The sequence below is a fragment of the Cajanus cajan genome, chromosome 1 (genome assembly GCF_000230855.2).
Source record: "Cajanus cajan strain Asha chromosome 1, NIPB_CcT2T_4, whole genome shotgun sequence".
In the NCBI taxonomy this organism is placed as follows: Eukaryota; Viridiplantae; Streptophyta; class Magnoliopsida; order Fabales; family Fabaceae; genus Cajanus; species Cajanus cajan.
The window spans coordinates 85,549,600-85,567,696 of record NC_138517.1 but is presented as its reverse complement, the minus strand read 5'-3'; the positions used below and the strand labels follow the sequence as shown (position 1 = coordinate 85,567,696).

The following is an 18,097-nucleotide window of genomic DNA, read 5'->3' as shown; positions in this document are numbered from 1 at the left end:
GAAGTGTTCAAAGGTAAATATGGTGAGTTTTTATCAAGAGGTAAGTAAATTATGTTGCTTATACTTTAATTAGAGCATCACAATTGTACGCTAGCATTGTATTTTTAAGCAATTTTTTTACTTGCATTTACTCTTATCATGAATGAAATAAAATAAGTATCTCTATGTAAAAAAAGAAGTATAAATGAATGAATTTAGCGAGAGAAAATATATAAAATTGTTGTTTAAACGAGAATGAATTACAATAATAATATTTTTATTAAATTAGCACCACTACAAAAAAAAGTAATCTAAGTTACTCAATGTAAGTGAGTTTATTAAAAAATATATAAAATAAGATGCGATGACATTTTTATAAATAAAAATTATAATTTACGACGATTTAGACAATATCCATTGTAGAATAACCTACAGAAATATATCTACGATGATTTAAAGTAAAACTGACTTAGATGTTAAGTGATGGACATTAATTTTTATTTAAAACTGAATTAGATGGAGCCTCAAAAATAATCCGCCGCGTTCACTCTCAATTCAAGCGCGCAGCCACATTCTCTCTGGCCTTCACCTCCTCCGTCCTCAGCCACATTCCCTCTTTCCACATTCTCTCTCGTAACTATAACTGTCCTTAACCCTCTATTCTCTATTTCCCTAACTCACTGACTAACTCTCCTCTTTCTCTTTCTCTTGCAGGACGTTGCCCCTTCCGCTCACTTCCTCCGCCCCAATCGCTACCTCACCGCTCTCAAGCACGATTGCGCTTGCCTCGACGATTCCGTCATCGTCTCTGTGCAGCCGTCGTGTTCTCTCTCATCCTTGCGTGCAACCTCTCAGCCACGGCCCTCCGAGACCGGAGAAACAACGGAGAACGTTATCCTTGCGTTTCGTCTTGCGGAGGTGTTCCCATGACTTTGCTCTGTTTTGTTCTTTGTTTGAGACTCTTCTGGCCTTTCTTCTTCTTTGTTCTCTGTTCTCTTTTGAATTATGAACAATTTTTTATTTTCAGTTTGGATTTTCAACATATATACACGAACAATATTAAATATGTAATTATTTAATTTGTATAAAAAAATAGCAACCATCGCACAAGCCACAGTAACGATTAACAGCATGCTTGGGTTGGAGTTGAACTCCCAGAAACCCACATTAAACCTAAAGCAACTCTCCCCTTGCTTCAACACTTTTTGCTTTGGAAAGTGGGAAATGGCATTTGTTTTGTTTGAAACACATTCCCAAACATGCACTATGTATTCAGCCACTGCATCAATATTTTGGACTCATAACTATGCTTTTGTTAAGTTGAGATTCTATGGCAAATTAATTGGATCACATGATAATGCCTATTGAGGTATAGAAGGGCCTAAGAGAAAAAAGCATAAGATGGCTCAAAATTTGTTTAACAAGATTATGAGGTGTAAGATAATGCCAGACACCTAGACAAGTACTTCAATCCTTATATACAACAAATCCCTATATACAAGAACAAGAATGAAATACAGAAGTTAAAAAATTATAGAATTACATGGTCATACTGTGAAGCTATATGGAGGACTGTAATTGAGTGAAGATCAAGACTAGAGACTTGATTAATTTGGTTTAAGGTTGAATAGGTCAACCAGGGAATGGAAACATATACTTGCTAGAAAGTTTAATAGAGATATTGGAGGAATAAAAAAAAATCCAGGTAGCTATCATCAATTTAGAAAAGGTGTACAATAGGATGTCAGGAGATTACAAAGGCTCTAGACTCTAGAGAAGGTGTTCATAACTTAGCATTGTAGCCTATACGTGTGCAATGAAATGTGTGTAGCATGGAGTCACAACTAGTGAGAACACAACGTGGGGTCACAGACGAATTTTTATACTATTGGACTACAGGAAAGGTCAACATTGAGCTCCCTACTTTACAAATTGGTCTTGCATGGGCTTACTGATCATATCAGAGAGTTGGTGGCACCCAGCAAAACGTGGGGTCTTGTTCTGTTTGCTTCTGAGAAAGGAATGGGTGGTTAAAGAATTCTTCAAAAGTTAGACGTTCCACTGAAGTTAAAAATAAGATACAGAACAATCATAAGAACTATATAAGATATGGAATATGCTGAAAATCGTGATAACTTGACAAGTATCCAATGAACTTCTTATATCATCCCCTTTTCCTTGTTTCTCTCATGAAAAACTGTTGAAAAAGTAGAGCATGAAGGGTTGTGTATGTTGGAATGTAAATTTCTCTTAATTTATATTTTATATCAAAAACTAGGGCTTATTAAAAGCATATTTTATCAATTAAACACTAAATCAAGCTCCAACTAATCATCTATTCTCAATCCCAAATTAATTACCCCTTGTACATGGGGCTAACCTTTCGTAATTCATAAGACTCCCTTTGAAAGTTGCCTTGCCTATACTCCTACCAATGAGTGATAACTTTCCTCTGCAACAGGACCCCTGTATCAAGTAGTTATGTATCTAAATCTTACACCGAAAGCCAAAATAAGCATTTGCCTATCTAATGGTTTAATCTACATTAGCAAGAGGATGATTTCAGTTATCTAAAAGCCTGAAACATCAATGAAAATCAGATTTATCGGTGTAATTTTGTGAAGGAGCTGTTATGCTAATGCTAACCAAAGAAAATCTAATTTCACATAGGCAGGTTTGAAGCATGCATGCACTCCCCCACCCTCTCTACTGGAACTAGTTTCCCATGCAATTAATCATAAACAGCACCAAGAAATTCTAAAACAATATTAGACAAGTAACTATGATAAAATAATTACCAATGATACTGTTAAATATTGTAAACCGACCCAGAGAATCAACCTTCATTTATGTCTCAAATCTTAATCTACAATAAAATCAAAACATACCTGGATTCCGGCGTAGCAATTTCTGACACAAGTCTTTGCATTAAGAAGGTCAAAAGACTCGTACCCATTTGGAGGACAACACTACTGATGATAGCACCAAAATATATAGATTATTCGATTATTGGTTAGAAAAAAACTTTGTTTGCATTGAGAGAATACTCAAAATACAACAATAGAAAGAGGCACTAATTTATACCTGTATTTGATTGTTTCCAGTGAAAGGTGTTCTTCCTGTAACAAGCTGAAATAAGATTGCACGAACACTCCAGAGATCTGCCTGCATGTTTAATTCTAGCTAAATAGGAAGACAACTAACCATGAATACTTTGGTGTTCCAAAGATATTAAAATTCAAATCACCTTAGCATCATACTTCTGTAGTTGCATGATTTCTGGAGCCATGTAGAGTGGTGAACCACACAAGGTTTCAGCAAGGCCCCTAGGTTGCAGAGATCTGCCAGGGAAGAAAAATATTCTATAATTACTAGATTACAGAAAGGAATATAGAGAGAACCTTTTCAAGAAAGAATACCGAGAAAATTGAAAGTCAGATAGATACTCCCAGGCAAAGCAAAACATAAGAATGTCAAAGCAAGTAAGGTGGTGTAATTTGTGAGATCACAATGTAAGGACTTAGAAATTCATGGGAGCTTTAACCCCAAACTTATTTGCACTAATATTATTGACACATTGAATTGAACTCATTTAAAAACATACTTTAACTATGTCAAGTCAAAAGTAATCCTTTTGAAAAGAAAACAAAAAAAAGATGGGCTTTTATGACATCTTTATCATTTTTTTTGGGTCTTAAGAAGAAGATTAAATTTTAACTCATCATTCCGAGAAAGAAGAAGATTCTGTTTCATGGATGATAGGGATTAGCATTCTAAGATAAAATAACAACACAACCTTCATACAAAGATTAAATTTTATATAGAAGGGCATCAACTAGGATTCAGAACAAATGAGACACAAACCAATTAATAGGCATTTATTCTGTACAGATTAGAATCAAAATAAAAACCTGTGGTTTCAGGTCTCGATGAATAAGGTTATTATCCCGAAGAACTTGTAGGCTAGCAGCTGAAACACAAAGAATTGTCCTTTAATACTAGAACATTTAAAGAAAACAAAACTGTATACAGTTGAAACATACCCAGCTGCTGCATAAAATGCTTTGCAGTTGCCTCTGGCACCTTTCCATGGCCTTGAATGTACATGGAGAGATCTCCCCCTTTACAGTACTCTAACACAAGATGTATCTTCCCAGGAACCTACACAAAGTGAATTATAATTTTTTTCTTCTTCTGTTTTTAATTTGGCTACCACTTATACTGAGCAATGGAATTTTCCTATTCTTTGAACAAGTAGCCAAAGTTTGGATGTTTTCGTTACACTTACACATATATTTCATTTTTCTCTCATTTATTTGACTAAATTTGTAAAGTATTCTACTTAATTAAAAGAAACTTTTGAAGCCTCAATTGGTCTTTTGAAACCTTAATCCTCAATTCAATTATAATTTTAAAATGTTTGATTTGTGTTATTTATTTGATTTGGTTTAAATTATGTGATTGACACATTTTCTTTCCCTTATTTTTTGATTTTGCACAATCATAACACCATGAGCTCTAGCAAGTGAATACAATAATTGAAATTTGTAGAAGTTATAAATTATATGTTTTGTATTCTTTAACATTTTCAATTATAAATTATATTCACTTCACATAAAGTAAACTATAATGTGATTGTATTTGTACAGGGTAACAGACATGCAAATGTGTTAAGTCCGGAACTTGTCACCTCGCTGAAAGACGAATTCTATATATTGGAATGCTCATACCTTTGCCCTCACTGAATCAGGGAAGCTGTATGCATTTGGAGCTGGAGATAAAGGACAACTGAGAATTGAGCTTGTAGCTAACCAAACTGAAAGGGGAAATCCAGAAAGGGTTGAAATTGATCTCGGTTAATTGTTCGTGCCTTAATTCTTTGCTTGTCATCTAATTTATGGTCATGCATAGCATTTAGTATTTAAATTCCTTGTCTATTTTGTAAATATAATCAAAGAATGCATCCCGAAGGTCCAAGGTAGGTAAAAGCTAACAAGGGTCTTACTACTGTGGTTGTTGATATCATCACTCTTAGGCTTCATCTGGTTGTTGATAGTTGATACATTGGTGAAGGTTCATTTATAGTTTAGTTGAAACATTTTGTTAAATTTAGCATTCATTTATCATCAAAATCATCATTGTTTGGATTATTTAATCTTTGTATTACTTTGATAAAGAATAGGTGGTCTTTGTTTTAAAGACAAACTTTAAAGATAAATTTTTTTATGACATTATTAGGTTTTCAAATCAAATGATGATATGTAATTTTTTTTATAAATAAATTGCATAAAAAATATTCATATATCATTATTTGATTTTAAAATTTGATAGTGATGACAAAGTAAGGAATCTAGTTCAATTTTTTTTAGACATATTTAATTTTTTCTAGATAATTTTAGTAAAATGATCTAGCACTACCCCTGGACATAGAGCTTAACAATAAATCAATGATCCAGAAGAAGAAAACAGCATACAAACAGAAGACATGATACTTATGGAGTAAACTAAAAAAAAGTCAAAAATATTAAATGGATATTGTTTTAGACTTTAATAGTGAATTGACTGCTGCCTAGTCAAGAGTGTTGTTTCTACTGAAAACCTGTTGAAAAGGCATAATCTTAAATATCTTAAGCACACATCAGATCAGGTTACAATGACTATGTACATATTAGATTGTACTATATATTATACTGTCATTCCTCCAAAACATAAAGCTAGCTTCCCTTATCTGTTAACAGTTACATTTTGTTGTAATGAGTAGCTTGTAATATGTTAGAGCAGTTCACTCTAAATCAGCCCTAGAGTAATATATATATATATATATATATATATATATATATATATATATATATATATATATATTAAGAAACCTGCATAAGAATAGTATAACTTTTGATTAAGAAACTCATTCTTCTTTTGGTCTAATAATTTACCACCTTTTCTCACTTTCTTAACACTACAAAACAGTATGGATAGAATCCTATTTTTTTGGCTTCTCTTTAGTGCTCTACTATGGTCTTCATTTCATTAGAGGAGATTCCCTTTCTATTAGGCAAACAACTTTTTCATTTCTCTTGTATGACTATGTAGGTTGTTCCTTTCAGTGCTAGAAAGACTATTGGTGGATCACCTGAAGGCATTGCTCCATTTCTACAATTGTCACATATTAGTGAGACTACTATTAAGAAGGTGACCCAAAAGGTATGTCTAAATTATACATGACTTTGTCATCTAATTGTTAATGACATACTATATCATAGTCTTAATTCTATATCACCAAATGACATACTCTTCTCAACTCTTATTCCCTTAAAAATTCCACTTATTACTAATATAACTAATAGACCTATCAAATAATTGTGGCCATGACAGGCAAAAGTCTGTATACCTCTTTTCTATAGTGTTGAGCAAAGTGTATTTTAGGGATTGATCTTGGCATATTAAATAAATGTTAGATGTGGCATATTAACTATATCACGCATTTGATGTAGAATGGATCGTAGTTGGATGAATTCTAAAAGAATTACCAATGAGTATCAAAATGGGGTTGAACAATTTTTGGAATTTGCTCAACGAAATCAAGCAGATTTGAATGGGAAGTTTTATTGTCCTTGTGTTAACTGTTTAAATGGGAGGCGACGTACAATTGATGAAATACGGGACCGTCTTATCTGTGATGGGTTTCTAACGAGTTATACAACATGGATATGGCATGGTCAACATAAAGAGATACAAACAATGTCTCAAACTCAGCACGATGATGAAGTAATGAATGATTAAAAAGAGGACATGATTCGTGACGTGGTACAAGAGTCTTTTCAGCAAGCACATTCACATGTGTATGATGATTTAAAAAGTGACTTAGAAAATTACAATAATAATATTCTTATCCAATTAGGTGAGATTAGAAAATGAATAACACAATCTTATGGCTTAATAAAAATCAAATTCTCCATAATATTATTCTTAACGATTCTTTTTAATAATTTTCTCAATTTTTTCTTGGTCTCCCTCAACATTTTGTCATAGGTTTAAAAATCATGTGATATAGTATCTTTAGTGGCCTTCTTTACTCCTGTCCAAATTATGTTACTTTTTTTGTGATCTTCTTCCTGATAGGTATCACATTAATACCATTTTGCATGCAATCATTATATATACACATTTTTTTTGTCATATATTCATCTTAAACTATTTTTAATGTTATTTCTATTTTTTTCCTTTCAAAACCCATTTATTAATTACTAAAGTACAAGTAATCACACACTTAAAGTCTCTTTGGATACAAGTTTAAAAATATTTTTCAAATTTGTTTTATTAAAAAATATTCTTTATTTTTAATAAATAAACTTTTAAAATATTTTTAACTTATATCCAAACAAATTCTTAGACAATAAAATAATTTTTTGAGCCTAGTAGGTGTCTTATATATGGTTAAAAATATTTTTAAGTTGTATCCAAATAAATTCTTAAACGATAAAATAACGTTTTACATCTTTCTTTGTTTTAACTACCATCATGTGAGTGACATATTCATTATTTTTCATATCATTTTGTAATACTAATGTCAAATACTTAAACTTAGAAGCGTGTTGTATGAGTCTACTTAAATTTTCATCTTCAAATCATTTTCCTATTTTTTTTCCTTTCTAAAAACGCAATGCATATATTTTTGTCTTTTCTTGTTTAAGTGAAAATCTTTTGATTCTAAAGTGCCTCTTCGATTCTCAATTTTTGAGTTAATTTTTTCCTCTTATTTCTTCGATTAGGACTAATCATTTGCCAAAAAATAATAATAATTAGGAATAATCTTTTTTATGTTCTTAATGAATACATCTGATTTACTAGATTAAACAAGTAAAAACTTAAGTTTAATTTATGATACGATCCTATTGTTAAAAAAAATCCTAGTCTCACCTCCTGGAGTTCTCACATTGATGGTGATCCTATTATGCATATGTCTCTCATTTAGCCCAGACATAAGTCATGAGACCATATCACCTTTTCAAAATCTCTTATAACCCTTCTTTGGACACTTGATCATATAATTTTTTTTTTCAAGTCAATAAAAGTATGCAATATGCATAAATCTCTTTCTCTGTTTCAATATTTTTCCATCAACTCACGTAGAAGATAAATAACTTATGTTGTAGATTTTTTTTTTTTTTTTGCATAAAAAATTCAAATTGATTCTCCGTAGTCATGATATCTTCTCTTAATCCACACCTAGCCACATTTATCTATAATTTCTTATTGTAACTTGAAAATTTTATATCCCTTTGTAGTTTACACAATTTTAAATATCTCCCTTTTTATATATAGGAATCAACAAGCTTTCCTCTCCTCTAATATGACTTCTTTAGATATCAAAATCTCTTTTAAATAACTTGATGTGTCAAATGATATCATATTTTTCTACACATTTACAAACTTAAATAGAAATATTATCAGAATCGATAACTTTATACGTTCTATTACCCTTTCATTTATTTATGGACTTCTTTTACCCCTTCAACTCGAATTTTATAATTGCAAGTATTGTTCGTCCTCTTAAACTTCTAATCTTTTCACATTAATATAGGTCGATCTTTCATTAATATCTTATAAAAATAGTTTTCTTATTTCTCTTTGATATTCTCGTTTGTAACTAAAACTATTATTTTTTTATTCTTAATACATCTTCATTCTTCATTATTCGTTTCAAGATCTCAGTAAAGCTTATATATGTTTTGGATTGTACCTTACAACTTTCCTTGTATCATTCATATATTTGTTTAATATCGTCAAACTTTTAGCATTATTGCACACCCATTACGTGAAGCGAGAAAAAGGGATCGTCCACTCATAAATAAGTGATAAAAATAAATTCCTTCATTTCTTGTTTCTTATTTTTACCAATCTAAATAATAATATATCCTTTTTTTTTTATATTTTTCTCTTATTTCTTTCGGAACCACGTGAGAATTCTTGCGAGCATTGTAAAATGTAAACATAGGAAACAGTGTGAAATGAATATGCTTATTTGATGTGTGGTAATTAGTTATGGGCATATGACAAAGAGGCAGCACGTTGTTTCCACCAATGTTTTTTTAGAAACCATCTAAATGAGATTGTCATAACATTTAAGTACTAGATATTTTTCGGATAAAACGATGTAGGACCCTCCATTTTTATTATTTGTTGATAGATAGATACACTTGCAACCTGGAATTTTCCGCTTCTAAAATCGGTGAATGTTGTTGTCCAGGTCCAAGGCATTTTACTACCAACCAAAGCCATTCGATTCTGTTCAAATCCCTTAACTGTCATCATTTAAAAAAAAAAAATTACTTTCTAAGAGTTATTTTATTTTCATAACATAATATGCTCTCTAGACGTATTTTTCTCTCTCTCTTTTTATCACTATCTTTCACATCACACATGTTATTTCAATTCCTCTTTATTCTCTTTTTCTACATATCTTCAAATTATAAAAATTAAAAAATATATATTAGAAAAAGTTTCTCATTATTCTTTTTTCTTTTAATGTCTTTTTCTAATTTTTTCCATCCTTAAACAAAATGTCATGATCAGCATAGCAAGATATGTAAAATTTTTATGTTGTAGATATAATAAATATATTAATTTGTGAGACAATACTTATATCGTAGATTAACTTTTTTTACTACATTTTAAATATGTTGTAATTAGAAAAAAGTAAAAAAGGTTGTAATGACGGCTACACCTCCAACCATGTAATTTGGAAAATGTTGAAAAAGATAATGATATGTGAATATTTACACAACTGTTTATCCATTCTCTATTGAAAATAAATCCATTCTCTATTTAATAATAAATAAAATATCATGAAAAAATAATCTTAAAAAAAGAGTGTTTTAATTACTAAACGTTTGAGGAATTTATAAAACATTTTTTTGACTAATTTATATATTTGAGTAAAATAAACTTATTGACACAATTATTTATTTTAAAAGATTTAATTTATTTTATAACAAGGACTTAATTTTATTTTTTATTTTACCTTAATTAGTTTGTTTGAAAACTCTTTTTTTATTTATTTTAATTTATAGTTTTTTTTATCTATTTTGTCATTCACTTACTCTCATCATACAATTAAATAGTTGTTTTATATCATTTTATATTTATCAATTAGTTTATAAGTTATTCTTATTAAACACTTTTACTTCATTAATTAGTTTATGATTTCTAACTTTTTCCTCTTAATTTATAATAACTTATAAACGTTCAACTATCTAATAACTTGTTTTATATAGAAGTAATAAATGAATGAGTTGGATAATTTTTTTAGAAGAATCATCATTAATATTGATCGGATAAAAATAATGCATCAATTTATTTAATTAAATTTATTAAAAAAATTTAATTAAAAATCTAATTTATTTTTTAAAAAAGAAAAATATAATTCATCTATTAACAATTTTTTTATGGATGAATATTCAATCTATTTAGAAAAAATAATATTTTAAAAATTAAATAATTTTTTAAAATATTTTATTTCTCTATCCTTTCTTTATAAGTTATTGTATTTTTATATAATCTTTCAAAACTTGCAATATTTTTTTGTCAAAATAGTATTTTAAAATCTCAACCCCATAAAATATAATATCGTAATCTAATAGATTTTGAAAAAATAGTGAATGAATCACAAACCATCCATAAAATTAAATTAATGAATTGAATTCGAACCATTAAGTAATTTTATTATAATGGATAAATTAAATAAATTTACTTGTATATGAATTAGATGGATGATGAATAAATAAATTCTTTTGTTACATCTAGTTTTATCAAAAACACCCAAAATATATTATTAACTTCTGTACAACTATATAACTCATTACAAGAAATGTTACATATAATGATATGTGAAAATTATAACTATAGATAACATGTATAAATAAATCTATTTTATATATAGTTACATATAATTTTAATGTTGTGTGTTCATAAATGTCATTTTTTTTTGTAGTAGCTTGAAAAAGGATATGCAAACATTTATTATTATAAATATCTTATTAACACCGGTTATTTCTCTTTTCTTACTGCATCATATGCTTATGATATTTATATTTTATATATTGTCTCTTAATTTATCTCTCTGGCTGTCGATTAGCATACGCCATACGATAGAGTTTTTGTTTTATTTTTAGTAATAAGATTCACACAGTAGAATTGAATGTATATATAGAGAGAGATTGGTCTTCCCCTGCTGCCATTCTATTTTCTCCTGTTCGCTTTCTTTTGAATCGACTTAATTTCTAGAGGTTTCTTCTATCATATTTTTGATGATGCAGGAAAAGTCTGAGGCTGTTGATGTGAAAGAGGAAGTAGAGTTTCAGCTGGTTGATGAAAATAAAGTGGATTGGAAAGGAAGACGAGCTCTTAAATTCAAATATGGCGGGATTACTGCTTCTTTGTTCATACTAGGTAATCAACAATATTATTAATTAACTCACTAGGGTTTATATTATATGGACCTTTTTTGCTACCAAAAAAATAAAAATATTATGGACCTTTTTCCTTCTTATAGTGAGTGCATGATGACAAGAAAGATCATTAACCAAAGTAAAATTAAGGTGGATTTGAATTTGTCATATGATGGTGAATGATGAACTTGAGTTTGGGTGCAGCTATGCTTAAATTCGAGACATTGGGAACATTTTCTCTAGTTGTGAACTCAGTGCCATACTTCAATGGAATAATGCATTATAGTGTACCGGATGCAGCTAACATGCTGACCAACTTCATGGGTACTAGTTACATACTCGCCATTCCTGTGGCTATCGTTGCTGACACATGGATTGGCAGATATACAACTGTTTTATTTGCTGCCTTCTTTGAGTTTCTAGTAAGCTATACCTTCAAAACTTCCTTATCTTCATAAATTTCTCTAGAAACTAGTTAAATGCACAAGCTTATTTCTATCTTTTTTATATTCTTTTTTCTTTCTAAAAGTCTTTATAAACAAATTTATATAAAAAAAACTCCTAATTTGTACATATTCATCATTTAACTATGTGCTATTCACAACAACTTATATTTCATCAACCTCTAAAAACAATAGTCATGTAATCACATACACTTTATAATAATATATATTTATCACTAAAAATTATTTTTACCTATATTATAGATATAACATATATTAATATATTGTTAAAAAGTATAAGTATAGATTATAGTTATATGTAATATATATATATATATATATATATATATTATTAAATCTCATTCAAAATTAATACTAAAATTGTATGTAATAATGTTTCAAATAAATTTATATTTATATATATTATACTTATAATAATTTTTTTTATATATTATTATATATAAAAAAAATTGTACTGAGGATTTTCGGTGGTATATTTTTATGTTATTCAACTGATTACTTATTTTAATTGAAAAGTTGATGGAGAAGATTTTTTTATTTTATTTTTATGACAACATATTTTTTATTCTTGAATATATAAGCCATTCCATACATGTATAGTATTTACAAGAACTAATCACCATAGATAGTCCATATATATATATATATATATATAAGGAAAAAGGGAGAAAAAAACTCATGATTTTCTTATAAATAGTATCGTGTATAGATGTTATTAGTGTCAAAACTCCAAACAGAGTGCAGAATTTTATGGCTTGTTTAAAGAACGAAAAATGCCTTGAAGCTGACAACTTTAAATAATTCTTATTGTATACTATGCTGTTTTTCTTTTTCTACGCACAGCTGTACAGAATAAAACAACTTCGACATGTGAGATTTAAAATTAGGATTGTTTTTATTAACTTTTTTATGAATAATTTATATGTTTTTTTCTATGATATTTGAGATTTCTTTTTCATATTTTATGATAAACATTTTAAAAAACACATATCGTCAATATAAAAAAAAAATATAAAAAACTTGGGTTGGTTCAAATTTGTTGATTATTTTTTTAAAATCCAAATTAAACTTTTGTTGTAATTGGTTCAAATTTATTTCATCTAAAATCAAATCATTGCTACCCGTGTACATCCCATTGGATTAGGCATAATTAACCAAAACGATATTTATCACTAAAATAAAAAAGAACATTAATTAGCAAATTTAGGGCTTGGGAGATGCCTCCGCTTTCCATCGACTAAATCACCCTATATATATATATACATATATATATATACATATATATATATATATACATATATATATATATATATATATATATATATATACACATATATATATATATATATATCGTACTGGTACAAAAAAATATATATATATAAGTACATTGTCACACGCAATAATAAATTTCTGTTTTGACTTACACAAGTAATTAAAAAAATAATTTAAATATTAAATTGTTGTTTAATTTCAACAAAGTCTTATCAAGATGAATAATTTAAAAAATAAAGAAATATATCTGATTGTGACTTTATGTTCCAAATGAACATTAAATCTCCGTTCTTAATTAAGAAAAATAAGCGTTAGATTCTTTTGTACTAACATTTTTTAGTTAATGTATACAATACACAATCAAAATAAAGGGAATATAGTTTGTATCTAAAAATCATGTTAAAAATACAAGTCATTTTAAGTGAATGTTCATATATTTGATTTTAGGTTGAAGAATTTATTTTTAGTAATAATGTATAATTTATGATATCATTAATGTTATTTGTAAGCCTATTAATATGTTGATGATTGTTTCAAATTTCGGTTGTAGAAACTTACATCTAGTTAAAAATTTAAAGCGCGTTTGAATAAGTTAATTAAAATTATTTTTGAGAATTTTTTTATTAAAAAAATATCTTTATTTTGAATAGAAAATTTCTAAAAGTAAAAGTTTTTTAAATATGTAGTTAATTAAATTTCTGCAAGAGAAATGATACTTAAACATAATCTTAGGTGTGAATTTATTGAGTACAAGTTGATGATGTTGCAGGGACTTGTTTTGCTTACAGCACAAGCACACTATCCAAGCCTTAAGCCACCCTTTTGCCCCAACGTTTATGCTGGCTGTGAAAAACCAAATGGTGGCCAAGAAGCTTTACTCTACATTGGCCTATACTTGTTGGCATTTGGCAGTGCTGGAGTGAAAGCAGCACTACCATCACACGGTGCAGATCAGTTTGATGAAACGGACCCTCAGGAATCAACCCAAATGTCCACCTTCTTCAACACTCTCTTGCTTGCTATTTGCTTGGGTGGTGCAATCAGCTTAACCTTCATTGTGTGGATACAAACCAACAAGGGATGGGATTGGGGCTTTGGTATTGGTGCCATTGCTATAATTTTGGGTATCTTGGTCTTTGCAGCTGGATTCCCACTATACAGATTTCGTGTTCGTCAACAAACTAATGCTTTCATTGAGATCATACAGGTTTGCAAAACAATAACAACCTCTATCTATATCTTGAACTAAGATTTTGACCATAGGTTATATTTTCATAAAATAAATTCTAGTGCTTATACAACCAATTCTCATCACCATGACATTGCACGTGATGTCATATTACTTGAAAACTATAAAGTTTTACATGGGATAAATAAAGAGAAGCAAAAGTGTACATAAACATGGAGGAGTTGAGTATAATGTTTTGAATTTTTTAGAGAATAATACACTTCCATGTTTGATACAAATTGGAGATTTATTTTGTGGCTGTGTTGTATATCATAGTTCAATACGGTATTAGAGTATAAATGAATAACAATGTGCATAGTATAAGTGAAAAAAAATTGACATTATGCTACCTAACTTTTAAATCTTCACATTTTGTTATCAATTTTAAAATTTTGTACATTTTTCTTCTTTCTTAATTGATTGTCTCATGCTATTAGTTGATAGTTAATGTGATATTTTAAGAATCATATTGTATTGGTCAAGCTGTTTGTGTTTATTTTGGTTCATGCATTTTTCAGGTCTACGTTGCTGCAATCCACAATAGAAATCTTCCTCTTCCTGAAGATCCAACAGAACTATACGAGATTGAACAGGATAAGGAAGCTGCTGAGGAAATAGAGTTTCTACCTCATAAAGACATTCTCAGGTTCAATTAATCCCACTCTTGTTTCTAACACACATAATTGTATGTCACTTGGTCATAACATACATAATTTCACAGGTTCTTAGACAGAGCAGCAATCCAAATAAATCATGGTGTGCAATCTGATCAATCACCAAACCCATGGAAACTTTGCAGGGTTACCCAAGTAGAAAATGCCAAAATTGTTCTTGGCATGACCCCAATATTCTGTTGCACAATTATAATGACCCTTTGCCTAGCTCAGCTCCAAACCTTTTCAATCGCACAAGGCTACACCATGGACAACACTTTCACCAAGCATTTTAAGATCCCACCCGCATCCCTCCCAATCATACCAATTATGTTCCTAATCATCATTGTCCCCATCTATGATCGCATTTTTGTACCAGTTATGCGCAAAATCACTGGCATTCCCACAGGCGTCACACACTTGCAACGCATAGGAGTTGGTCTAGTACTCTCTTGCATATCCATGGCTGTGGCTTCAATTATAGAGGTGAAAAGGAAGAGAGTGGCCAGAGACAACAACATGCTTGATAATGTGCCAATAGTTATGCCACCATTGCCCATAAGCACATTTTGGCTCTCTTTTCAGTACTTTATATTTGGCATAGCTGACATGTTTACCTATGTGGGGCTTCTTCAGTTTTTCTATTCAGAGGCACCAAAGGGGCTTAAATCTACTGCAACATGCTTCCTTTGGAGCTCAATGGCACTTGGGTATTTTGCTAGTACCATAGTGGTAAAAAGTGTGAATGGAGCCACCAAGCATAACACTAGAAGTGGGGGCTGGTTAGCAGGGAACAATATTAACAGAAACCATCTAAATTTGTTCTACTTGTTCCTTTCCATAGTGAGCTTGATCAACTTCTTTATCTACTTGTTAGTTTCAATGAGGTACAAGTACAGGTCTCAAAGCCTTAATCCAGTCCCTGATGGCAAATCAAAGAAGTAAATATGGGGAAGAAAAAAGAGGCAATGGCTCTATTGCGGGTTTGTTTGACAAAACAGAGAACTATGGTCATTTCTTTTCTTCATAATTTGGATTGCATAGTCTCAGACTTTCATTATGTGTAAATTATGTTCCCCATGCCTCTAGGCATAACTGATTTTCATTTTGCTTTTCTTTTTAGACTCACCTTTATCTCTTTCTGTATAACATCTTACCTTCGCACGCGCGGCTGATCATATCAATTACTATACATGATATGCATCAGAAAGACGCTCCTTTTTTTGGTACATGAGAATAACTACTTTATTGTTCCTGTGCATTACAAAGAGAAAAATTCATAATTGTAAAAGTATTTAGTATACTTGGATCTCATCAACTAATAACACATCTTAAAAAATAATATATACCTTGGAGCTTTCTATGAATTAAATTAAAAATATTATCTAATCAACAATAATTAATAGGATAAAACATTGAATGTTATAAAGTTTTAATTTTAAATTGGAAAATAACACCAAATAACTATGTATATAAACTTTATCGTAATTAATATAATTTAACAACACTATATATGTGATATCATAATCTTATCTTTAGATATTTAATTCTTGGTTGGTATGCATGTAAAAAAAATTGTTAGGAAAAGTCAATCCTATAAATAAACTTCATATATTCTTCAAAATAAAATACTCAAATAAGTATTTAATGAAATTGAAATTTTAATTAATCTTAAGAGTAAAACTTATTACAAGTGCCAATAAGTTTTGACTTTATATATGTAATCAAAAAATATCATTAAAATGTAGTTCTAATTTAAGAATAACACCAATAATGTCTACTATGATAATGTATTTAAGTTTTGTTCTATTCTTAATATTCAATTTATTTTATTTAAAAAAAAATGTTTATGTATCTTCTATCAACTACATTCTATGCTCTTTTTGACATTAGTGCTAAAAAGACCCGTTTATGTATCTTCTAATTAAGAACAACATCAACGATGTCTACTATGACCTTAGTTCTAAAAGGGACTCTTTTTGACAAATTCAAATGAAATAGAACACTATTGTCGGGGATTTTCTTTAAGTAAGGCTTTATATTTCGTGTATAATTTTTTTTAAAACTGATATCTTATGACATTATGGATATTTTTTATTTAAAAAAAATTAAATTTTATAATAAAAATAGAAGAAAGAAAAATATATGAGATAAAATAAATATGTAATAAAGAGATAATAATACGTAGAAAGTCTTATAAAATTTTTAAATTAAATTAACATTACCAAACAAAAAAAAAATGAAAGAGAGGAGCATAGAGTTTGTGAAGTCGAACAGCCGTTTTGAAAAATTGTATTCCTTCGTTCCCTTATCATAGAATCCAAATTTTTAAATTGGTCTAGTTATTTAATTCATTTTTATCATATTTAATCTATTATGTCTTAAGTATTAATTTTTATTTTACAAAAATATCCCCATTAAAAGGAAACAGGTTGAACCCAGAATTTTTTACTGAAATATTATTTTTTAAAAAAAATTTACCTAAAAAAACATCTAATCTAATTTATTTACATCACTAGCACCCTTTACTGTTTACGTTCAGAACGAGTCGTTCGAGATACAAAAATAATACATGACGAATGGATCATAATGGGTCGTTCTAATATCAGAGTGGACCATTCCAGATTCAAAATTAGCACATGATTAGTAAAACCAGAACGAGCCGTTTTGAATCTGGAACGGACCGTTCTGACCACTTCTGATGGGCCAACATATGAAACAATAGATGAGATTACACATTGATGAGTCATCCAATGCAAGGCTCATTGTTTCAAACATAAGAATACATAGAATAGTACATAGCCAATTCCATCTATTTCCTATATGTGCCACGACTACTTGTTCACATCATAAAAATTAAAAAATATATTATTTTTATTAAAATTACATATTTATTTTTTATATAATACATATTTAAACTTGAAAATATTCATATATAAAGGACCTTATCTATTATATCACTTTAGATTCGATCGATCTTGATTGAAAGATTTTTTAAGTTTAATAAATAAGTAGAATTTATTTAGTATGTCTTTTAAATTACAAATAGTTTTT

At 29.1% G+C, this 18,097-nt stretch overlaps 1 protein-coding gene across 3 annotated transcripts; it reads left to right on the top strand.

Moving 5' to 3' along the window:
* The first annotated feature begins 452 nt into the window (after positions 1-452).
* Positions 453-16,171, top strand: LOC109787851 (protein NRT1/ PTR FAMILY 4.6). Of its 3 annotated transcripts, none has more exons than XM_083065896.1 (9): positions 453-612; positions 694-897; positions 4,629-4,841; positions 6,084-6,180; positions 11,295-11,427; positions 11,631-11,848; positions 13,932-14,369; positions 14,909-15,036; positions 15,112-16,171. In XM_083065896.1, the coding sequence occupies exons 6-9, from the start codon at positions 11,633-11,635 to the stop codon at positions 15,986-15,988; spliced, it is 1,659 nt and encodes a 552-aa protein (XP_082922022.1). In that variant the 5' UTR covers positions 453-612; positions 694-897; positions 4,629-4,841; positions 6,084-6,180; positions 11,295-11,427; positions 11,631-11,632; the 3' UTR covers positions 15,989-16,171. The 3 variants fall into 3 exon arrangements, 2 of the variants coding, with proteins under 2 accessions (XP_082922022.1, XP_029124955.2); XM_029269122.2 differs by having other exon boundaries at positions 6,070-6,180; XR_002238647.3 differs by lacking the exons at positions 11,295-11,427; positions 11,631-11,848; positions 13,932-14,369; positions 14,909-15,036; positions 15,112-16,171 and adding an exon at positions 6,471-6,937 and having other exon boundaries at positions 6,070-6,180.
* Positions 16,172-18,097: the final 1,926 nt, after the last annotated feature.